Below are 21,001 nucleotides of genomic sequence, written 5' to 3' on the forward strand. Positions count from 1 at the left end.
TTTAAGGGTATTGTACAGACTGAACATTTTATTGCACTTCCCATTCAATGATACAACAGAAGCAAGAGGTAAATAAAAGAAACATTTTCATCAAATGAGAGAACATATTTGTGTATATATACACAGTACTGTGTAAAAGTTGATGAGATCAGATCTCTGTGTGGACCACTGGCTGTCGTAAGACACAAGACTGTAAGACTTGTGCAAACAAAAATCTCACTGGATTATTACAATTAATGGCAAAAGGAATGCTTGGAAAAGTAAACTCATATTTCCTACCAACAGACTTCAGCAAATGACAGAAATAACTGGCTTAAATTTGTTGTTGTTGTTGATGAAAATACTAATGGACTTTTGCACAGTAGTATATAAAAAAAACTTCCACTGGGAATATTGGCATCAGAAACTGGTTACACTGAATAGCAAGAATACTTTTTTTTTTTTGCTGACACATTCTGTTATTAAATCATGCATGCGTTAGCGATCCTAACAAGACTGATATTACAACATATGAGCTAAATATAGCTTAAGACAAATGATTCTGTAATGACTGGTACCTTATAAATCACACAAACTGTCAAGACGGTACGTTCTTGTTGTCTGAATAGTTTTTTTTTTTTTTATCGCTATTTTGGATGATCCAGTATAACATTTTGATCAAAAGCTATTACCAGTACTCATATTTATCTTTTAGTGTGAGAGGAGCATTTAAAAGCACAGTTAACCCCAAAATCCTGTGAATTCCAAGCTTGTATCACATTCTCTTTTCTTCTGTGGTCCAGAAAAGAAGACATTTTGAAAAATATCTCAAGTGTTTTTCTTTTGTCCATACATTCAAAGTCAATGGGTTCCAATGTTGTTTTGAACCCCTTTTTCCATTCGTTGTGGACAAAAAAAACTCCAAGCATTCTTCAAAATCAATTCATTTGAGTTTCACAGAGCAACAAAGCCATCATACAAGTCGGAAATTTTCAGTTTTGGTTGACTTAAACCCTTAAGGACAATTTCAATTGAAATAGTTTTTCGACTAAACTGGATTTCTAGCTTTGGGTCACGGTCAATTTAGTTTGTGCTTTGAGGATGCTGTAGAAATAAATAATGCAACAAACATAATATCCAGTAGGTACCATGAAAGGCATTTGAGGCCTTTCAGTGTGCTTGATCCTTTTAGGGCAATGTCAGTTTAACAGTTTGTATTTCTTTGCTGACCAATCTGTGAGAAAACTGATATTGCCAAATAAGTGCAAACAATATGTGGCAATATATATGATTAGGCACGACAACTTAGGTTAACATGAGCCAAAAGGTGAAAGATTTAAACCGTTTCCATGAGCAGCTCATCCATGTCAGACGACTCCAGCTCATGAAATGCTGCATGGGACCCAATAACAGCTAGTGTAGCACCTAAATAAGAAAAAAAAAGTTACAGAAGAGCTGTTTGGGGTAGAACACAGAAGTACAATGAGATAAAGGCAAAAATCTCACCTAGTACCCAAAACACAGCAGCTCCTGCACCTGCAAGCCAGAACACAGGGAAGGAAACCCCTCCTGCTAAACCTAACTGGTGTCCCTGAGTCAACTCACGACCTGAGAGAAACAGAAGAGTGTGTTATTCATACAGCCTTATACAGAACCACTAAAACAACATGATCTCACTCTCTTACCGAAAACAACCAGCTTCTTTTCCAGTGTTTTCAAGTGAATTATATAGAAGGCACCAGCAAACACTCCCAAAGCAATCAAGAGCATCGGCGAACTGATGCTGGAGGAGAAAAGGAGAGAGAAAAGAGTTAACTGGTAATTTACTTGAACTTCCTGTGAATGCTTATTATGTTAAACACCTTCCAGATTGTTGCGTGAATGTGGACCTACAGAAAAACTTAAACACACACACACACCAATGTAGTGTACATAAGAACAGAGGCTTGTTAAACGCTTTATATTTCTACTACAGTGAGTATTTTATGTCATTTGAAGAGGTTAAATAAAAACAGCATCATGTAGTTGAATGAGAACTCATTTGCATACAAAATTCTAGATGATTATTACTAAGCAGTTCCTTACATGCAGTAGAGAATGAGTCCCAGGAAGATGAAGGTGTAGTTGCTGTAAAAGGTGTCCAAGTTCCTCACCACGCGCTGGCACAGCTCTCCAAAATTCCGAGGTTTGGAGAACTTGCGCTGGTCCACAAAGGTGGCCCACGGACGGATGGACTTCCGCCTGCGGTCCACCCAATCCTTAATCACATTCCCAGACAGACCTTTGGGCAGCCACAGCCTGACAGGAAAACAGAAATAACAGAGTAATAACGTTTACAGATATACAAAAACATAATTGCATCATAATAACACAATCAAGGGTAATTATAATGCATAAAACATCAGATATGGCATTATTTTTAATTTAGTGCATTTGAAAACAATTATTAAAAAATAGAAATGAAAGAAAATGAATTACTGTAAATTTATAGATCTTAAAAAAAAAAAAAAAATGTTGGGCTCTTGCTCTACAATTTCTGGGATTGTAGTATTTCTGGTGACTCACCTCCCCACTGCTCCTGCCCCAGGAAGCTGTTCTGCCTCACTGCTGAAGGGGTCACTTGCTTTTCCATCCATCTCAACGGGTCACTGCTTGCACACAACTGCTGACAATTTTCTCTTTTTCTATATATTTTTTTAATTAAACAATGAAGAAAAATAAATAATCAATTTTATAGCTTTCATTATTCCAGCTACTTCGTTTAGAACACTTCCCATCGATTGTGCAGCAAGATATAAATGTCATAAATTAAATGATTTGCGCTAATAGTAAATCGATGTCACTCATGGGCTGGTACAGAAACTGCATTCACAATGAGAAAGAATCTGGAAGAACAAGTTTGTTGAGCTGTAGCATTACGTTACGTCAGATGGGTCCAAAACATATAAAGTTAAGAAACATAAGACCATTTAACCAAACGATCTTTTTGACGGGTTAGTATAAAAAAACACTCCACAAGGTCTGTTTATCAAATCTGTAGCGGAAATGAATCGCTCTTTCTTAGATAATGTTGATTCCCTCACAGCTATGGAAATCTGATACAATTGAGCTTTGAGAAGGGACTGTAAAGTTAGATATTATGGCTAAAACGGCGCATTGAGAGGCAAATAAACCCTAAAACAAAAATGTTACTCACAGTATTTTCTGTTGATGTATTCCGTGTGATGATGTGCGGCGGAAGTGATGTGGTCAGCCAGCAGGAGCGGTGACGCTCTTCTTCTGCAGTTGTTGATCCTGAGCGGAAGTAAAGACCGCCTCCTAGTGCCAGGGATCAAACCAACAGGACAGGCAAAGCGATATTTCACACCATTTATTTGACCAAAAATACAGGATATTAATAATAATATTAATAATAATATTGTAAAATATCATTACAGTTTAAAATAATGGTTTTCTATTTTAATATGCTTTAAAAAATCATTTATTTCTGTAATGCAACGCTGAATTTTTTTTTCATCATTACTCCAGCCTCTAGTGTCACATGATCCTTCAGAAAGCAATCTAATATGCAGATAATTTTTTCAGGATTATTTGACGAATAAAGTTAAAAAGAAAAGCATTTATATAATATATAAATCTTTTCTAATAATATATATAGAGAGAGAGAGAGCTCTGGACCGCTCTGGCAGCATGCCGGACCTCGCTCTGCATGACTCTGAAGTTAAATGTCTGCTGTATGTAAGCTACACTTACCTGGGCATCGAGATCTCAGCATCGGGGGCTTCAGTCTGGCTGTGTGTATGGCATTTTATTCCATCAAATCATGGTTTGGCAAATTAAAATGACCAATTAAAACATGGATTAAATTATATCACGCATTCATTGAACAAATCCTACTGTACAGGAGTGAAATTTAGGGACAAGTAATACATTTAAAAAATTGAAACTAGAACTAGAAATGATCAAAAATGTTCTAGGGGTCCATAGTGGTATGTCCAATTATGCCTGCAGAGCTGAATTAAGCAGATACCCACTGAAGATTGAGATCCAGAAGAGATGTGTTCAGTTCTGGCATCACCTCCATCAACCGGATCCTGATTCAGTCCGATATAAAGCCTTTCTCGACCAATGAAACCTCAGAATCTCATTCTCTAAACATGATCGCTGTTCAGCTTAGCTCCTCACCGACTACAGCTTCAACCCCAATTTAAAGAAATTGAAGAAATTGACAAAAATCTAAAAGACACTCATGATGAATCTCTAAAAATACACTTTGACCTTCAAAACAAACTCCAATGCTACTCGACCCCTAAACAGAACCACTTAATTTGCCAATTATTTATTAATTTTACTATTTAAAGAAATACAAATCCTCTCAAAATAGCCTACAGAGTAACCATGATTTAAGAAATAGAGAGAGGAAGACATAGACAAACGTGGACAGAGCAAGGGCAGAGGATCTGTAGACACTGTGATCTACAGCAAAAAGAAAACGAGAAACACTTTCTGCTGATTTGTCCTTAATATCACAATGTAAGGGGAACATTTCTCCCCAGATTTGAAGCCCTGATCCCATCATTTACTGAACTTAGTGATACTGAGAGGATGACCTTTTATTGGAGATGACAATACAGCTAATGTTACACTAGCTGCAAAATATTTATTAACCATTGACAATGGTAGATGTTAAACATGATTTACTCGATACTGACTTAATTTATATTTTCATTTATTTAGATGGATATTATTTATTATTATTATTTTTTAAAAAAAGGGAGTTTTTTTATTTACCTTCCCAATATGGTGACATTTTGGGGACGATATCACGACTGGTTTGTCGACAAAGAGCCTCGATCTACAAATCATATGCAAGTGAATTTCCTCCTAATACACACATAACTATCTGCGAATTTGCGCACTGAGATCACAGATCAGTCAACAAAACTTGCTAACGCATGAATGTTGTTTTTGTGGGTGGTGTTTGGAAGGGTTACAGTGTGAAAACACAGTCTAAACACAGTCCAGAGAAACATTTTGGTACAGGTAAGATGCTCGTTGAACCTGTTACTGACGTGAAATATGCATGCTTTTACTTATATCTCAACATTTCTAATCGAATCAAGCCTCGATTGTTGTTTTAAAAGATTCCTTGTCCGTGCGCCAATATACAAATACGTTGATAACAAGTGGACTACTGTGCTGTGTGTAGTCTGTAACATGTTTCTTTCCAATCCTTTCCTATCTTTGTGTGTGTGTGTGTGTGTGTGTGTGTGTGTGTGTGTGTGTGTGTGTGTGTGTTTTACATCGAGTTGTTTTGGTGCAGTGTGATGTCAGGGCAGCTCAGAGAAAAATCTAGATTAGTATTAGAGGCGGAAGTCCGCTGCAGGAATGGTAGCAAACACGAACATTTGAACGTAGTCTCAACCCTCAACCATATAGTTCGTTCATATAATTCAACGGTGTTTTACAGTTAAACAGTAATTCACGTCGTTGTTGTTGTTTTTTTGTCTGTTCCCTCAGTTCAAACGTGACGTTATATAAAGAGAACACGTGACACCGCGAGACGGAGCGTCTGACAGCAGGACAGACAGACTGAGGGCGGGTCACCACAGAAACGCTTTTCGGAGCAAAATAACAGCGCTGTCTCCATTACAGAAATGTAAATATCTTTCTATGTTGTTTCTGTACCAATTGTAGACACAAAAGATGGATTTGAATGATTTCTAGAACTATATTTAACCTACAGTCGATCCTAAAAGTTAGCTCGTTGGCTAACATGTAGACAAGAGACCGTAACGTTATCGCTCTGCTTTGTGTAACTGTTACTTTGTATTTTAACAGCCATGTTGGTATGTGTTATCTATCTATCTATCTATCTATCTATCTATCTATCTATCTATCTATCTATCTATCTATCTATCTATCTATCTATCTATCTATCTATCTATCTATCTATCTATCTATCTTAACCAGTAATCAAACAAACATTTGATGTGTATTCATGTTCTTCTTTACCAGACACATTTGGACATTTGAAGGGACCATGGCTTCAGCGAAATGCACAAGATATTCCCTCTACTGGGACGAGACAGAGTGCCTCAGCTACTATGAGATGCTGTCCCTCCATGAGATCTTTGAAATCGTGGGCTCCCAACTCACAGAGACTGATGTCGAAGTTTTGTCTTTTCTCCTCGATGAAGCCTATCCTGGAAAACCTCCCCTGGATCCAGAGGGATGGACTGATGAGTCCCCTCCAGGGCCTGATGGGTCTTCACTGGAAAATTCTCCATGTCCTCGGCTTCTCAAAACATGGCGAAGAATACAGCCGCAGAATGAGCCTTGCCCCATCGCTGGTCGCCACAGACCCAAGAGTGGCGTTGAACTCCTGTTGGAGCTGGAGAGGCGAGGATACTTGAGCGAAGGAAACCTCAAACCTCTATTGCAGTTGCTGCGAATTCTGACACGACATGATGTCCTGCCTTTTGTCTCACAAAAGAAGAGAAGAAAAGGTGAGCATCAGCTGTAAAATAACTTTAGACGGAAAGACATGATGCTTTTTCCCAAAATATTCCTCTGTGTTTTTCAATCAGTAATGTCAGATACTGATGTGTCACCTGTTCTTGTTAGTATCTCCAGAGCGAGAAAAGATAGAATACCAAGCGGTGGATACCAGAGCGGACATGCAGTTCAGTTCAAACACAGATATACCATCCTTGGAAAACACACAAGACCACCAGTGGAGAGCAGGTGAGAAGAGATTTCACACATTCATTTATTAGAGGTTTTTTTCTTTTATGTTTTTGTTTGTCTCTATATTTTTCCACACTTTCTGTAAATATATAATATTCACCTTATTTTGCAATGTGGATGTGAGTGGTTTTCTGTGAATGTACAGAACGTTTGAATCATTGGTCGCTATAAGTAAATAGTATTATTATTGTGCTACAGTAAAGGATAGAGTAAAGGATATTTTAAATCATTTTCGTTTTTGCACCAATCAATGTAACAATCATGGTAGTGCTGTATAATTTCAATAAAACATTTGAATATATGAAAAATATCATGTGGAGACTTTTATTTTAGTAATGGAACAAATTGTTGAATTGAGTTTTGAATAAATTCACTGACATTTGTTTCAACTGATGATTAACAGAAATAAATTGAATTTTACCATGCTGTATTAAAATATTTCACCTCATTGCTTAATATTTTTGTAAAATCCTAATGAATACATTTTTTATGTTAATGTAATATTAATGTTTAATGTAATAATTGCTCAGCTCTAGTTGTTGTGTATTATTAATTTATGTTCGCTATGTTAGGGGCTGGCTCTTCCATGACAACAACCACACCTGTACGACGGAAGCGAGGTAGAGGTAACCACTGGGGCAGAAAATCTAGGGGCAAGCCCCAAATCCAGCTTCAACCAACAACCAACAAAGTGACCTGCGGTAAGGTCACTTTCTGTTGTCGTTGTTACACTTCTTCTGTTGTTTAGTCTCTCTTATTAGTCTGATACGAATCTCTTTGACTTTCCTTTTTTTCTCCCCTTTTGTTTGATTTGATCTATAAAATGCTCCCCAGCTGAGTGTACCTTAGTGCTCCATATCTTGATAAGATTATAAGTAACCAATCACCCATTCATTAGTCCCTGAATCTCTAATGCTGTCAGAATGAAAGTGAAACTGTTACAAAAGAGGTCCATGTTAAAGGTGCAGTAGGAGATCTTGGAAAATGCTAACTTTAGCCTGATAGCACTGAAAGTGAACGAACCCACCCTTCTTGCAATCGCCGTCCAAAGCCACGCCCCCTGAATCCTTATATGCTCACAGAACAGAATACCAGAGACAACATTACTACAATAGGCTACATCCCCAGCTCTGCACATTTCATATGCATCTCTTATCGTGCGACGTTTGTACTATTCGACTTTAAGTGCCCTGCGAAGTGGACATCACCAGATGTTCTGCCGTGATTTGTTGTTGGGCGGGGATGCGCTAGGACTGGAATTGTGAACCGCTGATCTACATCATGTGTCATTCACCTGTGAGAAAACATTATATTACATCTAGTAAAAGTTCTACAATCCAAGAAAGGATGTTTGCCTGCCATGGGTGAACGTGCTGATGATGTATCCTGTCTGCGCGAACCGGGTGTGCATAGGTATGCAAATATGTATGTTGACAGGCAGGTAGGAAAGCCAAGTTAAACGCTCGGATCGAACATTTCTTTGTCCTATGCCTTCTAAAGAATACATAAATACAGTTAAATACATTTAGACCACTTAACTTAATGATTGCTATTGGGATGTGAAGAGACTTTCAACCAGCATAACAAAAAATGTTTCTGAAGACAATCCCCTATTGCACCTTTAAACGTACGTCATCATTCATCCCTTTGTGAATTCCCTGCACTCTGCACTATTATCACTTTGAGTTTTATTCTGACTGGAGCCAAAGGCTGCTCACACCGAAGCCTCTTTGTGCTTTTGCTAGATGGGAGCTGTCCTGCCATCAGGGCATTGCTAAAATCTCTTCAGAACAGAGCACATGAGACACACTGAGTGGCAATAATGGCACAGTAGGTAAGGAAAAACCACGATAAAACTTGTTTTCTCAAAATGTGCAAAAAAAATATTTGTCAAGAAAGAAGTGATTGTGTGAGACATTTGTTTTCTGCAAGGACTGTTTTTTTCTGGGACATTCAGATCTCAAAACATCAGGGGTTGCAGTTTATCCTATCTTAATTTTATCTTCAATTTGCAGTATAACATTAAAAACTGTCCAGGTTTTCCTGTATTACACTTTTATGGGAGCTGAATGTCTCATAACAACGTTAAGTACAGATACTTGTGTCCATTGTGATTTTGCAGTAATTTATTAGTTTTATCACTATAATAGGTCATTTTTTTCCCCAATGTATCGTGCAAATACATCTCTTTTAATAATTTAAACTGCATGGTCTTGCTTACTTTTTCAACCCTTTTTATCTTCGGGTTCACAGTGTATCTTTTGGTGTGCCTAAAATTATGATCTATATTTATAAATCGATAAATCTGATTTTCACCGTTCAAATGTGTTCTTATAATGTGTGGATTCCTTCAAAAAATTTGTTTGATGCATGAGCCGTACACTAAACCTCACACTTATAAAAACATAAATGAAAACCAGGGAAATCAATGTGATAAGATGGAATTCAGAAGATAATTTAATCTATTATTTTAACAGTCCTAGTCTATTATTTTAGCATAAAGATATAAAATACTTCTTTGTAGTTGTGTTATCATCATTTATGTTTGAGTCGTGCTTTAGACTTGTTTCGATTCCCCTGCTTCCTTCATGGTTCGATTTTTAGAGAGAAAAGTACACTCACATTCTTTGTTTTTATCCCGGTCACATTTTTCATCAGCTTCAAATATCCCTGTTTCTCTTCCTTTTCATTTTCCTTTTCGGATAAGCAGTTTTCAGTGTGATTAACTCCTGTGGTGTGTCTGAATGAAATATCTGTGAAGAGATCATTGAACATTGAGCCACTGAGACTGAGCTTTATGAGCTTGTATGTCCTGGTGTCTCATGTCCAGTAAAACACTGACTGTTGTCACTCCACTGCTTATTTAAAGCATTGCTCCAATCTCTTCTGTAACTGTGCTTTGATGCAGCCAAAGCTAATCTACTTTCTGCACTGACCTTTTGATAAGTGAGAGATGATAATCCTTTTTGCCCTATCTTACTTCACCTGTCCATTAAACTTTAGCTTGCACTGCATTGTAAGCTTTTTTTGACCTATAAAACATTCATAGATCAATCTTCAATCTTGTACGGTAAATTTGACTGCTTTTCTATTGACTACAAGATCCACCCTGGAGATGTTTGTTATTCAGATTCTGTCACACAACTTGCAGCATTACAGTCCTTCTGTACCATGATTGACCTATGCATTTTTAACTTTGTTTTACACCTGAACTAGCTGAACATGCTGTTTGCTGTGTTGACTCCACATTTGATCTTGGCAGGTTGACTCAAGATTGAGTAGAAAAAGCAGGAGAATGGATAGAGTGAAAGAGACAGAGCTCACAACAAAAACAAGCGTGTGCTGTTCGCTCTGTCTGATCACACAGTCAAGACTTGTGTGTGCTTTAACTCACGCGCCTGGTCCATGTCCTAAGGTAAAGAACCCCCTTCCTAACTCGCATAGGAGGAGGGGCGAATCTAATACTCTGTTCAAATGTCAGTTTTCAGTTGTTGCTGTCCACTTCCCCAGTTACATGTGCTAATCTATTAACTTCATTTGGGAAAAAATATGAACACAGTCCTCTCTGGAAGGGTTGTTGGCCTCAGTGTTTCACAGAACTGACTCAAAGAATTCATGAAAAATTCCTTGGACATTTCTGGGAGTCCATTGGGTGTGTCCTGTTAATTTGCCTCTAATACAACATTACATTACATGACTCTATTATCAGCACAATCTATGTTGAAAAAACAAACCATTCTACAGTCGTTGACCAAACTCAGCCCCAAAACTCAGTTTTGCAATGACCTGTCCTTGAAAAAACATACTCTGTGAACCTATGCTAGAGCAGTTCTGAGGAAAGTGACCCAACAGTTCTTGTTTAGACCCATGCCAGTGTTTTGTATTTAAGTTTTCAGCACTGGAACATTTGGTTTAAATTTATAAGATACTTTAATTTATTAAATTAAATTCTGCCAGTGTTTTGATTTTTGTAGACTTGAAGTAGGCCAAGTAGACCTCTGCAGTAATGAATTAGAAAATGTAGCTTTTACCCAAAGACAAGAGATTATGCATATGAACTTTGCCTGCTTGACCAAAAAATAAGACATACAGTAGCAAAGCTGTTGCAACAACATTTATCCAAAACTGCTTGTTTCTCTCTCTCTCTCTTCCTCTCCTTTTTCTATGTCCACAGTTGAAAAACATACTGACTCAAGTGTCAGGAAAAAAAACAAGTTGGCCATCCTCACATACTAAGAGAAGGAGAGAATAAAAAAAAAAAAAAAGATTGACCCTGCCCTTTGTGTGCAGTCAGTCAGCCTTTTGTCCTCATTTCTCTCCTTCCATCTTGGTTTGTTGTTCAGCAGGAAAGAGGGATCAAAATAAGTGTGGAAGCTCTTCGCATGGAGCAACACCCCATTAAATGATGCACAGCATTATTTGATTTTTAGGAAAATAATTATTGTTTGTTTGTAAGAAGAAATTTGCAACATTTTTAACAAAATATCTGAATATTTGTGAATACATGTTTTTTTTTTAATGCTTCGGGATGCTCAAAATGCACACAAAAAAGTAATGCTAAGAAGGGGGGCATTAAATATACTGACAGAAAAACCTCCACTGTACCACTTATTATGGCTACCTTCTGTGTACTGAAACTGGAAGCTGAGAAAAACCAATGTCCTGTATTAGTTTATGTGAGGAGCTCTGATATGTTTATTTAATGGATCTAAAAGTGCTCTGTAAATGTGTGCTGTGTTTAAAAGAACGTTAAAGAAGTTTTGTGTTTCGAGTCTGCTTTCCAACCTGCATTACAGATTATATTTGAGAACATTGTTGGGAAGACCAAAATTATCTGGTTATAGTTAGACTATCAGTCTACATTGAAAGCCTTGCTTTGGGTGGTTTTGTTGTCAAGTGTTACATTTTGGTCTGCATTTGAAATGGCAAATCTTTGAACAGTATATTTTAGTAAAGACCATTGTGTGAATAGTTGTTTTTAAATTGAATAATCAAAAGTTACATTACACAAATTATGATTCAAGAAGATTTTTGGTATGGTAAAAGAAAGCATTACATTGCTAAAGAATTAGTAGCAATGTACTGTCGATCACAAATATATATATATATATATATATATATATATATTGCAGTACTGTTCAAAAATTTGGGGTTGATTTAAAACCTTTTTTTTATGTTTTTGAAGAAAGTCTCTTATGTGCACCAAGGCAAAATGGTAATATTGTGACATATTACAATTTAAAACAACTGTTTTTCTAATTTAAAGGGGTCATATGATGCGATTAAAATTCATCCTCTCTCTTTGGAGTGTTACAAGCTTTTGGTGCATAAAGAAGATCTGTAAAGTTGCAAAGACCAAAGCCTCAAATCCACAGAGAAATTCTTTATAAAAGTTAAGACCCGTCCAACCCCTCCTAAAACGGCTCGTTCTAATTTCCCCCCCACGTCTTTGTCACTATTTGTAAAGATTTGCATAACGCCGCCCAAATGTTAATGCAAAGAAAGAAGGCACACCTTTTATTCTCGTTGTAATATTGTTTTTGCCGCCACCACCATGTTGTATAGACGCTGTGTGTTCCATTTTGAAAGCGAAACTACTTTGTTTGGCCTTCCAAAAGAGGATGATATCCAATTCATCATGCCTGAAGCTGATACGTGCTGGTCGCTGAGGAATTACATCAACTTTTCACTGTTGATTGCCGGATCGGCTTTCACCGTGGACGAATCCGCCGGCCGCGCTGTTCTCAAGCCCGCCCTCCTCTGCTCACTCAAGCCTCCCTCTGCTCACTCAAGCCTCCCTCTGCTCACTCAAGCTGGCCTTTGCTTACTCTAGGCCTCTGGCCTCGGCTCACTCAAGACCTTCACTCACTCATTTCGTTTTGTTGAGAAAGCAAAACTACTTTGTTTGGCCTTCCTAAAGAGGACATGAGTAGAAATCATGTTTATATCACGTTTAAAATTGGATTTATGGTAATGTCCCGTCACTCTGGCCAGATGGGGCGTCACAATATGTTAAGGGGCGTAACATTTCCATCACGCTTTAGATATTCGGCCAATCACAATGCAGTGGATAGCTGGCCAATCAGAGCACACCTCACTTTACAGATCGATGAGCTTTGTAAAAATCGACACGTTTTAGAAAGCGGGGCATAGAGAAGAAACAATAATGTACAGTATGTGGAAAATAATGTTTTTTTTATAAACCTTAAACCGCATAATCTCATTTAATTACACCAAATAATATTCTTTTAAGCAAAATCATATGACCCCTTTAATGTATTTTAAAATGTAATGTATTCCTGTGATGGCAAAGCTGAATTTTCAGTAGCCATTACTCCAGTCCCATGATCCTTTATCTAATATGCTAATTTGGTGATCAGGAAACATTTCTTATAATCAATGTTGAAAACGGCTGCTCAATATTTGAAACAACGTAAAGTGTGTGTCAATTTTGATCAATTCCCGGATAAAAGTATTATTTTTTTTATAAAAAAATCGACTGTATATATAATTATATGCCATTATAATTACTAGCAAAGTCCTATACTGATTATATAATCAAGGGAAAGTTTACAGCCCTAGTCACTTTATGAATAACACTAAGACAAAATGATCATTCCTAACGTGCTGCAGTTCACAAGCAATCTATAAATGCAGTATATTCAAGCATTTAAACAATGTTCTATTTACTCTCAATAATGAATAAAAAGTGTCACTCTGTCGCTTATTCTCTATATCAATGGCTAGTTTTTCATGTGCACTGTTGCTTTGTCAAAGTCCCAACATGCAAAAAGGTGGAGTTTGTGTTGGAGCTTTGGCTGTAGAAAGGTTGGATTTGTGTTGCAGCAATGTTCTGAAGATTGATGGGTCCACTTCCACTTCCTCCTCTGACCTCTGAGCTAATGACATGAAAGGAAATGACATCACTGCGAAGCTCTGGTTCAGTATGTATACTCCAATCGTATTTTGCCGTCTCTGTTCCCTGTGCTGTTGCATGACATCAGTTCTGCCTCCACTGTTTGGTAAAGCCAACCTGCATAAATCTGCCTGTTAATAACGACACCTACAAATTTGGATCCACATATCAAACCATAAATATGAGCAGATCTGTCTCCTGAAACTCAAATGTGAGCCCATCTCTGGATTTTGCTTGAGGTGCTTTCAGTCCACCTGAACTTTCCGAACGGCCACAGATAATGTGCTTTAAAATCTCCCTCGTCTTTGTGATACAAGTGCAATGTTCAGTAAACATGTTGGACTTGACCAGTGTGTTTCCAAGTCCCTGTGTGCCTGCAAATAATTTGAAAGCCACCTCATGATGAATTTATCCAATCTTAAGTGCAAAACCTGAATCAGCCTACTGGTTTCACTCATAGCCTCACTGACTACAAGTAAAAAATCAACTCCAAAATCTCAACCTTAAACAATTTTGAGGATGTTGACCTCAGTTATCCAGTAGATCTGTAGACCATAGAGCTAAAGCCGTATCAGAAGGAGTTTGACTTGTGTGTCTTCTGGTTTAATATGCTTTGTACGTAACAGACCAATCAAAATTAAAACAGGGCAGGAACTTATTTAAAGCTAATGTATATGAATCAGTGCTATTCTTAGTTATTTCTCAACCAATTTTTTGATTTAAACATAAACTGAATGTCAAGTCTAATTATCATTGTACTTTTTGCCCTCCTTTTGACCCCCCGCTGATCTGTTTCATCTCTCGTGTTCTTCCCCTTTCCTCCTGCTACTGCTTTTCTTGTTTCTCTTCATCCTTGCTGCAAAAAACCCTTCACTGAATCTTCACAAATCCATCCCCTCATGATTTTCTTTGCCTCTTTGCATGTCACCCTTCCTCCTTCATCCCTCCTTCCTCTCTTTCTGTCTCCAACACTCTTGCGCTCGCAGATGTCCGGCTACGTGTGCGTGCGGAGTATTCGGAGCACGAGTCGGCCCTTCGTGGAGGAGTTTCATCAGACAAGCAGCAGCCGTTGGAGAGACAGTTTGAACTGTTCAGCCGAGCGAGCACATTGCTCCGTACCCGGGATCTGGGCTCTATTGTTTGTGATATCAAGTTCTCAGAACTTGCCAACCTGGATGCCTTCTGGGGAGACTATCTGAGCGGGGCACTGCTTGAGGCACTGAAAGGAGTCTTCATCACAGACTCTTTGAAAAGGGCAGCGGGACAGGAGGGGGTCCGGCTGCTTGTTAGTGTGGATCAGGATGACTACGAAGAGGGCAGAAAACTCTTGCTCAGAAGCCAGACACATAATGGGACAAACTGGGGAACACAAAGTTTGTAAGTACCCTATGCATTTGAATTTGTGTGTATTTATTTATTTATGTTTTATTTGTGCACGTGGTCTGATAATGATCATACATTAGGGTTGACTTGTAAATATCTCTTTTTTTAAGGGGGGGGGGGGGGTAATTTTATATATACTTCCTATCTTGTCTCTATATTAGCATGTAACCACCAGGGGGCGTTAGAAAATTGTATATATATATATGTGTGTGTTTTTTTATTATTATTTTATTTTTTTACTTCAGCTTAAACAATTTTTCAGTTGCCAAGGACATTTTTGAGATATTTATATTTTAATTCAACTTTGTGAATTAATCAAAAGAAAAGTTATAGTTTTTAAAAAACAACACTGCTGAGAACCTTATTGAAAAAAAAAAACGTTTTCAAAGTTAAATAATTAACTTTTATACTGTTATTGTACTAAAGCCTATATATATATAATTTTTATAAATTAAAATATTATTAATTTGATTGTTTATTTGGATAGCCCTTTTCACAATACATATAATTTCAAATCAGTTTTAATGTGAACGGGTAGGTCCATAAATATGATCAATATCATGTAATATTATTACAATTTCATTCTGCAAAAACTTAAAATTAAAATTGTTTTAATTATTACCTTTAACTAAAGGTAAGTTATGTTATTAGTTACATTAGCTTTAGCAGCCTAAATAACACCTTGCGGCCCCAGAGGGAACTCTGTTTACATCCCACGAACATTGGATTTTTAAGTATATTTTGTTCCTTTATCTATTACGTAATGTGTATCATGTTTCCCTCACAGGCCCTGAAAAATGTCAGTTTCACTCGGGACCTTCAGCTACGATGGATGAAGATTTTTTGCCTTTTTATTTCATCGCCTATTGAGTGTTGGCGACAATGGGAAGAAGAGCCTGGTGGAAGAGTCTAGATTAAACTGGGCAGCCGTTTTGTTGGACACTGACTGTATCTGAAGGGAAAATTATTATTGACTGTCCAGAGGTTTGGTTCAAATATAGGGCTGTCTCTCTCTCTCTCTCTCCCTCTCTCCACTGCAGGCCAGTTTAAACATGGACAAACACACCCATAGAAAACAAAAGAAGGAGGTTCTGCATCTGTACTAATTACTCTGTCACAGGTGGTATGTGAATAGAGTTTGTTTCCAAATGTGATGACATACAATGAAACCCTTAATTCAAGTTATGCATTTAGCTTTGTTTGGGAAATGTAAAATAACCTCTTTGGTGAAACATTTGAATGATGAGAATACACAACAAATATGTAACTCAAATGGATGTGCCCAAATCTCCTGTTTGAAAAGGTTTTGAAAGATTGGATGATAACTTGATTCTTAAGAGTTTGGGCTGGTAACAGTGCTTCAGGTGACCAAATGTACACTTCCACCATTGGATCGGTTAATATGTTACGGAACTTAACTACTCCAAAGTGCTTTGTTGTACTGCTTATAAGAGTCAACTTAGAAGACTTTGGAAATCCTTTATACAGCACCAGACTGGAACTAATCTATCGAAGCTGCCAAATTTGAAGCTTTATTGAGGATCAGGAAATGTCACAAGTTGGAACAGAGAGTAACTCTGCATTTAACAAGACTTTCTACAGTGTGCACCACTGTGAGACTACATGTGTCCCAAAAAATCAGTTCCTGTTATTTGTCTCAGAAACAAGGTTAAGGTTTATCAAGGCTTTCAGATGCCTTTGTAAAATGTTGATAGAGAAATGTTAGTTAATTAGATTTCCACTGATTTGACACCAGTCTTGACACACAACCAGACCAACCTCTGGTCATGTTTCTGGACTATTGTGTTCTTCTAAAGCAAGCATGTTTTGAATCTTTTGTTATATTTTTACTCTTATGACAAAGACGAGAAAGGTTTAGTAGTATTTAGTTGTAATTCAGTTTGGAACAGTCTTGACATGTCACTGATAAAAGTGAATTGAGAGTGGAACATTGAACGCTTTTGTGTTTTCATGTTTTTGTTCAGAAAGATATTACTTGATGTTGTTTTGTTATATGTACATTTACGTAACTATTATTCTTAATAAAGTCCTGTCAGAAGAAAATAGTCTCTTTCTCATACTGTGTGCTTAAAGACATTTAATTTCAGTTTTTTAATTCCTTCTGGGAATGTTGTGGCAAAATCTCTTTGGTTGATTCTAGTAAGCATTGCTATTTTTTCCAGTTCATTCATGTTCTTAGTTTAATAAACGTTATGCACCTGCACCCATAATCACTAACTCGTTAATTATACCATATAGTACAGAATACTGTATAGAATATAATTAATGTGTCAGATATTTATTTAGATGTGGATTAAAGGATCACGTAAAATTAAGTGCTGAGCAAACTGATTTAAAATTATTATTATTTGTAGATCATTTAGCTGCTCATATTTCTTTTTTCTTAATAGAAAGTGCTCGCTGGACTTGATCTACACTCTCTGTGTTCAAAGAATTGCTGACTCAGAAGGTTAGAACTTCTAACAACCCAACTGCAACACCAAACACCTTTCTGTTGAACTGAGAGTGGTTTAGCAGTATTATTATTGTTGCTTTATCCATTAAGTCACAATGAACACCTATATTTAGGCCTAGGGGTGTCCATGGGTTATTTAGTTAGGGCTCTGTCCGTGGTGCTGAAAATGAAGCTGTGTATTGACGTTGAAAATGCATTAAACACAGCTGTAAATGCGACATGATTAATAATAATTACAGGGTGTAAATTTAAACTACTTTTATGCAAATTTTGCTAAGAGCACATGATTGTGGAGAGGCCTACTCCGAGCCTTCACCGAGTTGTGTGCAGTTTAGTAATTTCACCAGTAGATGGCAGCTTGTATGTTTGATCTATCCTTGTCAAACCTACGCAAAGCATTAACTGAAGTAATCAGACGGATAAAGGGAAATTAAGATTAAAGTCTACATTCTAAACATATTTGGTTGTTTTCTCTCATTCGCCTCAATACTAAAGTGCTTTTGCGCCTTTTCAGCACCGGCGATCAACGCGTAGCACACACGCTCCACCAGACCGACCCCCTCACCTTTCGGCCCTAATTTCTAATTCAGTCTCACCCGATACCTTTCCTGTATCCCCCCACCACCCCCACAAACCACCCCCCAAAATATCTGGCCTCTCTCCCCAGTGTTTTGCTGTGTCCGAGCAGCTCGCGCGAGTGACGGAGACTGCGGGGTTCGTCGACGTAAACGCTGGTAATGTGTAAACAAACGGACTACTTCATAAATGTATTCTTGTGTAAATATGTATCTTTTCCATACCATGACGTCATTCTTCTAGCCTTCAATCGCTATCTCTCTATTTGTTCCTCCCTACTGTATATTTGTTTGTACTTTCTGCCGTTTCTGTTAGTTATACTATTCCATGAAAACGGTTCACTCTAAAGTTGTGCTTTTTCATTTAAACCCGTCCCGCACGGAGCGAGCAGGAGAGAGGTTATCGCCTCTAATGATTTCTTGCTCGGACCGGGGTTTTCTTTTTATTGATTAGACAGAAATTAATTCATGGGACAGCCCTCTCTCTGTGTCGGTGCTGGTGTGTGCACGCGCTGTTCTGCATGCTGTAATTGGCGCAGGGCATCGCGGGAATATTTAATATGAAAGGCGGAGATCGCCCTTTGAAATATGCATGATGCCCTTATGTTCTACGGTCATGTAGCCTACGTGTCCGGTGATGTTCTGATATGTCGCGTGCTGATTCTGCCATGAATGAAGCAATGCGTCTGTTAAGCGTTTTTTTTTCGAGTGTGGACCATATATGACGCCATTAGTTTTATAATTGTTTTGCCTTAATTGTATAATAATGTGAGTGTCACCAGACGCTAATGCTGATATGCCACATTGCACGGCTTAATTTTGCCGTTTTTGACGAACGTTTACAAAGTCGAGGTTAATGTGTATCAAAACCATTTTATAAAATGGCTTTGTTATTGTCATAATTCAATGCATTGTTATTAACATTTTCTTTATTTTTGGAGGCCAGTTGTGCGCGGCTGCGAGCTGCTGTCTTGTCTCTTGACTTGTGGAGAATCTGGACATGGTGTTTATTCCTTTGGGAAGCTTTGTGATCAATATGGTCGATATTTGTTTGGTGGCCTACCTTTGATAACGACGTTGTAATAATACCATCATCACGCGTCCGCCGCCACACGGCCTGAATCTCTGCTGAGGGGGAAATCGATGAGAAGACTGAGTTAATTATGAGAAAATCAATTAAGAGGTCAAGATTTTGTCTTTAAAAGGGCTGCCAGCGCCAGTGCGAAGGAAAAGGGACTGAATAAAGAAGTCAATTCACACATTTCTGCTTCTCGTCTTCCTCGAGGCGCGCGGCCGCTCGGTCACCTTCTCCGTGGCTTATTACGCTAAACTACACGTTTGCAATTCTGTCAGCCGTACACACTTACAATGCTGTATTGGGGCTATTTTATTCTAGCAGATCTGTTAAGAAATAACCTGCACGTGTTGGGGATGGCGAGAAGCGCATTTAGGTTACAGCCGGAGATCTCATTATACCTTCTTCCTCTGTAAACAAACTCACAAACGTGTTTCCATGTTACTTTATTCACAGTGAACATTTTTCTTTCTGTCTTATTTTTCGTTTCTTTCTTTCTTTCTTTCTTTCTTTTTGTGTAGGTTTTAGCGATGAATAGAAAGGTGAGGGAGACGATATCTTATAAGTTTACATATTTGGAGATGGTCCATCAAATATTTGAAGAGCCTGACTATATATGTGCTCTCACATTTTATGGTTTCTGCTTCCTTTTACTGGCTTCAGATTAACTAGAAAGCAACACAGCAAGCTCCTCACGGGTGCCGTATAGGCTTTATCTGAAGATACAAAGAAGAAATCTTCAGGACTCATTATTGAGGCCATATTTGAGAGTTTTAACATGATGCAGAATTGAGAGAACCATTAGGGACGGGTAATCTTTAGTTTAAAAAGTTTTGAACTATTTAAATCATTTTCTCATGCAAAATTCTAATGAGGCTTTGAAGATGCATATTTTTTTTTTATATTAAAACAGTGCACAAATCAACGCTGCATTTTGATTTTAACAAAGAGATTAATATAAACACAAAAGAGAATTCACACGTTATTCAAAATAGCCTCATTTTATGACCACGACGGTATCACGAAGTTATGTTACGTTTATCTGAAGAAATTCACACAAGTGATATTTCCACGCATTTACTCATTTTGTATGACGGTTAATTAAATAATGCAAATCATGAAAATAATCCACTCAAATATGCACTATTATGCATATGAAAATATCTGATCTGAATACTGGTCTATTAAAGTAGAACACGTTTCTCTGGCTATGTCTGTATTGAGATTATGCATATTCAAAGGTGTATTTCTTAAATTTTTGTGGCCTGTAGATTCACTATTGTTTAAATAGCCAGGTTTCTATTTGAGTATGTAAATGTTATCTTCGCATTACCGTGTTTGAATTATGACTATTGATAGTAAAAGATTATTGTCACGCGTTTTGTCATGTTGTAGCTGTTTTTTTTTTTTTTTTTTTTTTTTTATGAAACCACCAGATTTATTTTAAATAACTAAATAAATCCTAGTATAGGTTTACTGATATGTAAATCGCTGAGCAACAAACAATCATAAACCTTACATTTTAGTATTTTTACCCAAGTTATTTAATATAAAACGCAAATGAGTAACAGTCTTTTCGAAGAAATGCTTTGTATGCATCGGTTATTAATACATAAATTCATTTTTAGGTAAAAAAAAAAAAAAGTGTATCTTTTCCAAAGATGCAGTAGGCTATAGAAATAGCTTTAGAATATATAATTTGAAATAGTTGCTAGTTATTGTTTAAACTTCATGACATACAACGTTCTTTTATTTAATAACAATGCAGTTTGAGACAAGAATAAATCTCTCATCGTTCATTTCAACAGAACCAATCGTAACTCTTGCAAAATAATATGTTTTTACCA

The 21,001-nt window shown here is 37.3% G+C and overlaps 2 protein-coding genes across 3 annotated transcripts; one reads left to right on the forward strand and one right to left on the reverse strand.

Annotated features, from left to right (window-relative positions):
* LOC128031160 (prenylated Rab acceptor protein 1) lies at nucleotides 1-3,303 on the reverse strand. Its single transcript, XM_052619397.1, has 6 exons — nucleotides 3,176-3,303; nucleotides 2,545-2,663; nucleotides 2,065-2,277; nucleotides 1,665-1,762; nucleotides 1,486-1,587; nucleotides 1-1,404 (listed from the first exon to the last, which is right to left on the reverse strand). Exons 2-6 carry the CDS (start codon nucleotides 2,613-2,615, stop codon nucleotides 1,316-1,318), a joined length of 573 nt encoding a protein of 190 aa, XP_052475357.1. The 5' UTR covers nucleotides 2,616-2,663; nucleotides 3,176-3,303; the 3' UTR covers nucleotides 1-1,315.
* A 1,558-nt stretch (nucleotides 3,304-4,861) lies between these two features.
* LOC128030740 (DNA-binding death effector domain-containing protein 2-like) lies at nucleotides 4,862-17,092 on the forward strand. Of its 2 annotated transcripts, XM_052618629.1 has the most exons (7): nucleotides 4,865-5,022; nucleotides 5,500-5,638; nucleotides 5,998-6,488; nucleotides 6,607-6,726; nucleotides 7,302-7,430; nucleotides 14,632-15,022; nucleotides 15,816-17,092. In XM_052618629.1, the coding sequence occupies exons 3-7, from the start codon at nucleotides 6,023-6,025 to the stop codon at nucleotides 15,820-15,822; spliced, it is 1,113 nt and encodes a 370-aa protein (XP_052474589.1). In that variant the 5' UTR covers nucleotides 4,865-5,022; nucleotides 5,500-5,638; nucleotides 5,998-6,022; the 3' UTR covers nucleotides 15,823-17,092. The 2 variants fall into 2 exon arrangements, with proteins under 2 accessions (XP_052474590.1, XP_052474589.1); XM_052618630.1 differs by lacking the exon at nucleotides 5,500-5,638 and having other exon boundaries at nucleotides 4,862-5,022.
* The last annotated feature ends 3,909 nt before the right edge of the window (nucleotides 17,093-21,001 follow it).

This window comes from Carassius gibelio, chromosome A16 (genome assembly GCF_023724105.1).
Source record: "Carassius gibelio isolate Cgi1373 ecotype wild population from Czech Republic chromosome A16, carGib1.2-hapl.c, whole genome shotgun sequence".
In the NCBI taxonomy this organism is placed as follows: Eukaryota; Metazoa; Chordata; class Actinopteri; order Cypriniformes; family Cyprinidae; genus Carassius; species Carassius gibelio.